The 7,748-nt window shown below is 32.2% G+C and overlaps 2 protein-coding genes across 2 annotated transcripts; one reads left to right on the top strand and one right to left on the bottom strand.

Moving 5' to 3' along the window:
- The first annotated feature begins 1,104 nt into the window (after nucleotides 1-1,104).
- On the top strand, nucleotides 1,105-2,091 carry LOC130676319 (uncharacterized). The gene is made up of 2 exons (XM_057482473.1): nucleotides 1,105-1,488; nucleotides 1,561-2,091. Exons 1-2 carry the CDS (start codon nucleotides 1,105-1,107, stop codon nucleotides 2,089-2,091), a joined length of 915 nt encoding a protein of 304 aa, XP_057338456.1.
- A 2,351-nt stretch (nucleotides 2,092-4,442) lies between these two features.
- Nucleotides 4,443-7,478, bottom strand: LOC130676318 (uncharacterized). The gene is made up of 2 exons (XM_057482471.1): nucleotides 6,345-7,478; nucleotides 4,443-4,481 (listed from the first exon to the last, which is right to left on the bottom strand). Exons 1-2 carry the CDS (start codon nucleotides 7,476-7,478, stop codon nucleotides 4,443-4,445), a joined length of 1,173 nt encoding a protein of 390 aa, XP_057338454.1.
- Between the last annotated feature and the right edge of the window lie 270 nt (nucleotides 7,479-7,748).

The following is a 7,748-nucleotide window of genomic DNA, read 5'->3' as shown; positions in this document are numbered from 1 at the left end:
TTATTCACTAGTCTTTTAGGTACGTTTGTGAACAGAGAGACTACATTAAACGATACCGAAATATAGTTTTCCGGCACCCTGGCATCTCTTATGAATCTGACAAACTCAGTGGAGTCCTTCACATTGATATTATTAGGGCCAACTAATGGAGACAGCAATTGATGTACATATTTACCCAGCTTATAACCTGGACCTTTGATGCTACTTACAACCGGTCTCAACTTACATCCTTCCTTATGAACTTTACGCAGTCCATAAATCCGTGGAGAGACAGCATTGTGGATTTTTAAGGCTTTGGCTCTAGTATTATCTATAGCTCCGCTTTTTTCAAGATCATTAACTAGGTTATTCGCTACATTCTGGAACTTTTTCGTTGGATCCTTGTCTATTCTTTTGTATACTGTTTCATCCCCAAGCATCAGATTCATTGTCTCGACGTATTCATCTCTCTTCATCACAACCGTGCTGCCACCTTTATCAGCTCTCATTACAATCACATCTTTATTTTCTTTCAAGAATTGTTTAGTTTTAGAAATATCTCTTACCAAGAAAATCCATTTTTCCTCAATCAAATAGTCACTCCTATTATAGAAACTAGTGATCGAATTAATCACTTTTAATCTATAATTATTCCTGACATGATCTACAACTTTAGGATCTGTATCTTCAACGTTAATTCTTGAGATTCCATATTCTATGTCCTTTATCAATGTAGGAATCGGTATTTCTTTTTTGTTTAGTGGAATAGCTACTTTTGTACATCAATTGCTGTCTCCATTAGTTGGCCCTAATAATATCAATGTGAAGGACTCCACTGAGTTTGTCAGATTCATAAGAGATGCCAGGGTGCCGGAAAACTATATTTCGGTATCGTTTAATGTAGTCTCTCTGTTCACAAACGTACCTAAAAGACTAGTGAATAAGATCATCGAGGAAAAATGGGACTCATTATCAGACGTCGTTAAAATGGAAAAAGAATTGTTTAGTAGACTGATGAATAGCTGTTTTGATCTTGGTTATTTTAGCTTTGAAAAAGCCTTTTATCTTCAACTAGACGGGACAAGTATGGGATGACCAGCGAGCCCTGCGTTAGCGAATTTCGTGATGCAGTACGTTATAGAGAAAGCGTCTGAATTACTACCGTTTGTGGTAAAATATATGAGATTGTATGTTGACGATATGTTTATGGCGATCCCGAGGGAAGAAGTTGATAACATTCTTAACTACTTCAACAGCGTTGATGACAAAATTCAATTCACGATGGAGGTTGAAGTCAACGGTTGTCTTCCCTTCTTAGACGTTATGGTGGTTAGGAGCATGGATGGTTGTCTTCGGACGAATTGGTACACTAATCCTACGAGTTCTGGGAGACTACTGAATTTCATGTCGAACCACCCAATATCTCAAAAAACATCTGTTGCTCTGGGCTTATTGCATCGGGCAATTAATCTCAGCCATGACAGTTTTCATGAAGAGAACATAAAACGGGTAAAGCAGATACTTAAAAATAATAACTATCCACCTGAATTTATAGATGTATGTGTAAATAAATTCAAATAGAACCAGGAGAGAGTCAGAACAGCAGAGAACAAGTATTTTTTCAAATTTCCCTATATTAGAGGGTTATCACAACATATCTCGAGGGCATTTGTTGGTACTGAATGGAAACCAGCAAACTATAACATCAAAACAGTTGGGAGTATTTACACGAGACTGAAGGACAAAGTTAATGAAGATCTTATGTCCGAGCTGGTTTATGCTATACCATGTGAATGTGGAAAGAAATACGTGGGACAGACCAAACAGTACCTAAGAAATAGAACTAATCAACATCGGTTGAATTGTCGACCAGTGAACATCTTGAAGAGTGAGCAGACGGCGTTAGCACGGCATCACTTTGATACTGGTCATAATTTTGACTTCAACAGTGTTTCTATTCTAGACAGAGAAGACAATTACCTTAAGAGAAGTGTTAGTGAGATGGTGTTTATTTATTTGAATGACACTGTTAATCTGAAAACAGATTTAAACAATCTAAGTTACTTGTATAATGGTTTGTTGGACAGCTTTAAGAATGTGTCACGTCGCTAAAAGCAAGGGACTGGTGTGCGAATTTCAGCGATTAATTAATGTGGAAAAGGAAACCTTTTGGAATATTTGAAAGAAAAATTAAAATTTTTTTGAAGCTGTTTAAAGATATTAAGATTTTCTAAAATTATAAATGATTATGGAAGTTATTTAAAGATATTTTTACAAGGATTTTAATAAAAAAATTATAAAGGATAAAAATGAATATAATGAGCTAAAATGTGTCTGTAATCATACCAACTCTTTCTCTTTATAGTCTATTCCGATCATCAGATAATGTCATATAACTTGCTCCTTAGTTTTAAACATATTGTCAGCAAAAAATCGAAAAACCCAGTCTTTAATGTTTTTCTCGGATATTCCATATATTATTGCTCTGACCTAAGTCAAAACTCATTCAAATTTTGATTTTGATCACTGACATTGATTTCTGCCTCAACACATTTATTTCAGAGAACATAATCGATAATAAAAATTTGAAAGCCGCTTCTTTATTAATAATTTTCGATTCTTAACTTTTCAAACTCTAGCATAAAACGTAACTTGTTAGAGCTTGAAAAGCTCATAAAAAAATGATTCCATGTAATAGCATTTTCGAGCTCGAAGAGCTCGAAAATATATTCACAGTGATGTTTTCAAGCTCCTTGAGCTCGAAAACAGCGGGAAGTTTTGGGGCTGGCCCGCAGGGCCAACCGACGCCCAGATTTTTTTTTTATTCTTATTACTAGTGTTATTTTCATTGTTGTTTATCAAAAATTTATTATTATTCAATTTTATTTTATCATTATTTTTCTTTTTGCTATTATTATTATTATCATTTTTACTATCAATATTATTATTATATTATTTTAAATTTTATTATTACTATTATTACTGTTATTATTATTATCAGAATTACTTATTTATTCCAAAATTTTAAATTAACCGCACTGTAGGTCACGTGGTCTTCGAGAGCCAATCACGTCGTAGTGGCCTTGAGCGAGAGGTACAGCCGATATACGCTTTCTCTCGCACCTCAAGCGTCACATAGTGCTGTTCACACGTACTTACGTCAAACTTGACGACGATCTGACAGATCGAAAGTGTCATCAAAATGATCTGGCTTTTTAGGACTATTTATGTTTAATTACCTAGATTACCCTCCCAAAATTGCAGAGTGCTTCAAGAACATTTTTTGAATTAGTTTTACAAACCACTTTTCACTAGTCTGGCTGACATTAAGAGCCGACTTATTGATTTGGCTTTTTCATGTATCGATTCTTTACATATCTAACTTCAATATAGATAAAAATTAAAATGCCTCAAAAACATTCTTTGCATAAGGAAATTTTCCTTTTTCAAAAATTCAAGGGTTGCAGGGGGACCGCTACCCTCTAGCCAAACCTCGATTATCTTTTTTAGGGGTCTCTTATGGACACTCACAAAAATTTGCTAATTGCCTCAAGAACCTACCTAAAATTGCGTATCAGCTCTCCTACTATTAGGGGTTCTACTTGCAGTCGAGCTAAGTGGCAAGCACCAGGTCGTCTTCTGGCATTCTCCACACGGAAAAAAAATTCTAATTAAATTTACGATAATAATATCGTAATTTGTCCTATTGATTATTGTAGTGGTGGACTAGACTTTTACAATCGTAATTTTTACGATGTAGAGTTGGAAATTTCATTGAAGAAATAATACTTCAGACAAATAATACGAAGTCTTAAGCTCTTCAATATAAATTATGATGTGAATATCGTAAAATTTGAAGAGAAATTTTAAATAAAAGAATAAAATAATAATCGTTTGGACGTTGGATTCGAACCTGAGTCCTTCTGAGAGCACAGTGTCCGACGCCTTGGACCACTCGGCCACTGAAGAGCCTACACTTTATATGGTTTTTAAGGTTCATATAAACGATTTGAATAAACATTCATAAGTCATGTGAGCGCCTCTTGCGGAGGACGCAGTTAATATTTAGAAATTACGATACAATATCGTAATTTTTATAGCTTACATCGTATTATAACAGAGGCAGCACTGTAATATTTATTTTACTCAAAAGTACATAGAAAGATAAATATAGGAATAAATATAGTTTTTGAATTGTAATTTTTATTTCTTTTATTTTTACATGTAAAATTGTAATTTTTTAAGTTATTTTTAATCCTAAAAGTCTTTGTTAAAATTACGATGTTAAATAGTAAAAAATATAACCCACATAGTAAATTTTGAAATAAAATATTTTAAAATTGACGCTAATAAAAGTCTAGTCCACGATTACGATATTAACATCGTAAATTTTGTTAGAATTTTCTTTCCGTGCAAGCACGAAGAGACAAAAGTAAAGCATTTTTAGTATGAAAATTTGATTTTTAATCAACGTTTATAGATTCTTCCCACTGACAAGAACTCTTAAACATTTTTCAAAAGATCAATTTTTAATTTAAAAATGCTCCATTTTTGTCTTTTTATGCTTGGAAACCCCAAAAGACGACCTGGTGCCTGATATGTACCGGTGCCGCTTGTTTTCCAGGCATTCGATGCTCTTTGCAAACCTAGTTTTGATTCATATCTTCTATATAATAAATATTTGAACCATAGCTATATATAAATAAACTTCAATGAACGTTAATGAACAATAAAATTAAAACATTATTTTTTTACGTTCGAGTCACTTCCATAAAATGTTATAAACTTATGTATATCACGGGTATTTGGAAATAGTAGTCAACTCTAATTAGACCATTGTTGATTTGCGACGTTTCGTCACTAATTTATTGTGACTTTATCAAGCTCTGGAGAATTGGTTACAATTATTTTATTGAACATTAAAAAGAGTAAAAGTTATAATTAAATATAAGATAAAATAACTAAAAATATGTCTGTACATGTTTACTAACCTCAAACTTGTCTAACTAGTCGTCCGTAAATAAATATATGTACATACATGAAAGTTTTTTAATAACATCGAGACTTTTATATAATTGGTAAATTATTTAAAACTCTCAATATTTATAGTTTAGTTCAGCTAATTACAATACAGTTCAAACTTTTCTTTTTATTTCTGTGTAGCGTGTTTTATTATCTGGAGTTTAACAGTTAACTAAACGTGCTAAGTTTTCCATCAGCTGTTTAGTCTCACTGTTTTACCCATTGATAATATTCAACTTTAAATATTATTACATTGATTGGTACTTATGACCAATTTGGTCGCAAATTATTACATTTAAATTTAAAAAATCATTACAGTAAATTATTACATTAACTTATTGTAAATTAGTACATTAACAATTGTGAGAATTACGATAGATGGAAATTATCAACAACTGCATCAGTTACGTGATCCCTAAGATGTCATTATATATTAAACTTAATTTCTGAGTATCTGATCTTAGATTCACTGTTTTATTAGTCCTTATGAAAACCACCTCGCTTAAACACCTTTTTGGAAGATTTGATTCTCGATCTAAAATTAATGTATCTGCAAACTTGAAATTGTGACCAGTGTCAAAATGATGGGTAGCAAGCGCAGTTTTATTCGTTTTAAAAATATTCAAATTCCTGCAATCGTATTGATGTTGTTTAATTCTATCTTTTAATTTTTGTTTTGTTTGCCCAATATATGACCTGTCACAAGAACAAGGTATTTTATATATTAGGTTTGATTGTTCTAGCATTGGAATTTTATCCTTCAGTTTAGAGTAAACTGAGTTAACTGTTTTTAAATTATAAAACGCTAACTTGCCATATCTTTCTCTTGCAAATTTATCAATTTTATACGAAATATCTTTTATAAAAGGAAACTTGTAGTATCGAATCAAAGGGTTTCTATTTTTTATGTTGTCAGTACTATTCCAGTAATTGTTAAGAACTCTATCAATTAATCTCTTTGGGTAATTATTTTCTATGAGTATATTGGCGATGATTTCTTTATTTTTCGCATGGAAATCTTCATGGCTCAATTTTAGAGCTCTATTTACCATACCTTTAATCATTCCCAGTTTTTGAGACATTGGATGGTTTGACTCATAATTTATTAGTCTACCCGAGTTAATAGTTTTCCGATACCAGTCAGTTTTTAAAGATCCATTAGGTAATCTATAAATCTTTACATCTAAGAAGTTGATAGTACAATCATTTTCTACCTCTATGGTGAATTTGATTCTAAGGTTGACGTTATTGAATATGGATAGAAGATTGTTAACTTCTCCTTTTGGGACACTCATCACACTGTCATCTACATATAATTTCACTAAGGGTAAATGGTAACTTACATGATTTATGACTGATCTAAAAATATAGTTCATTACAATATCGGCTAGGTCGGGACTCGCAGGGTTACCCATGCTGGTTCCGTCACATTGTTGGTATAGTTGACCATTAAACGAAAAATAGCTTGAGTCAAAACAGAAATTAACCAACTTCAAAAGTAATTCTTTGTCTTTTAATCTCATCAATCTTGACCAATTGTTCCATTCTTCATCAATAATTTGTAACACTAATGCTTTGGGTATGTTGGTAAATAAAGAAACCACATCTAAAGATATTAAAACATAGTCAGCTGGTAGAACAATTGGTTTAATAAGTTCAACAAATTCAAATGAGTTCTTTATCCTAAAACTGAAAGTTTTAATGACAGGTAACAAGATCTTATGTAATAGTTTGGCAAGATTATAACTGGGTGCTCCGATGCAACTAACTACCGGTCTTAAAACGCAACCAATCTTATGTGTTTTTGTCAGCCCATAAAGTCTAGGTGTCACTGCATTATAGATCTTGAATCTTTTAAGTGAATCTTCATCAATAATTGAATTCAAACTTAACATGGTCGCCATTTCATTAGCCATTTTTTGGAATTTCGAAGTTGGATCTTTGTGAATCTTCTTATAGGTTGTCGTATCCTGCAACATGCTGGTCATAACTTGTACATATTCTTCTCTGGTCATGATTATTGTAGAGTTACCTTTGTCCGATTTCGTAACGATTATATCTTTGTTTTGTTTAAGAAATTTGTTAGTCTTCTGAACATCTCTGTTGAATTGGTCTAATCTTTTTTGTTCTGGTTTTTTGTAGAAGTTGTTGATGATATTCACAATTTTTGAACGAAGTGTGTTACGTTCATTCTCAACTAGGTCTTCCTCTTCAGCAAGTGAAGGTAAGTTGTTGACTAAGAACTCCGTATCTTTGATCAGTATCACAGGATGTATATCAGTTTTTTTAACTGTTAACCCAAACTTTTGATCAACGCATAGTACTCTTTTTGCTTCTTCTGGTAAAGGTAAATCAGTGTAATTAAAGATGTATTTATCATAATTTTTGTCTATTCTGATGTTTGAGCTGTCAGTTGCTAGCTTATCGATTCTTTTGAGATTAATTTTCTTGACCTGGAGAATATTTACGGACAACATATATGCAGTTTAATGAAACAATGGTTTAATGGCCTTAAAAAAACTGGCATCGACCAAGAACAGACAGATTTTCCTATTACAGTGCAATTCCAAAAAACTTTTCCCTAAACATATAGTCAATAACATCAATTGTATGTATACTCTGTACGTTGATGACCATCCTTTCAAAAAGGAGATCAATAGTTTAGCAGTTAAATTAAAAAAATCTATTTTGAAACTTGAAATTAAAATTACGATTTGGAAAGTAAATCAACTTAATCAAAACTGTAC

This window comes from Microplitis mediator, chromosome 10 (assembly GCF_029852145.1).
Source record: "Microplitis mediator isolate UGA2020A chromosome 10, iyMicMedi2.1, whole genome shotgun sequence".
NCBI lineage: Eukaryota > Metazoa > Arthropoda > Insecta > Hymenoptera > Braconidae > Microplitis > Microplitis mediator.
The sequence above is the reverse complement of the archived record's forward strand: the minus strand, read 5'-3'. Positions and strand labels throughout refer to the sequence as shown.

Bases quoted from the DNA above. Each gene is read 5' to 3' on its own strand.
- LOC130676319 (XM_057482473.1), top strand. From the start codon at position 1,105: ATGCAGTACGTTATAGAGAAAGCGTCTGAATTACTACCGTTTGTGGTA. The intron at 1,489-1,560 runs GTAAAGCAGATA...AAATTCAAATAG, and splicing joins ATGAAGAGAACATAAAACGG to AACCAGGAGAGAGTCAGAAC.
- LOC130676318 (XM_057482471.1), bottom strand. From the start codon at position 7,478: ATGTTGTCCGTAAATATTCTCCAGGTCAAGAAAATTAATCTCAAAAGA. The intron at 4,482-6,344 runs GTAAGTTACCAT...AAAATGTTTAAG, and splicing joins TTAGATCAGTCATAAATCAT to AGTTCTTGTCAGTGGGAAGA.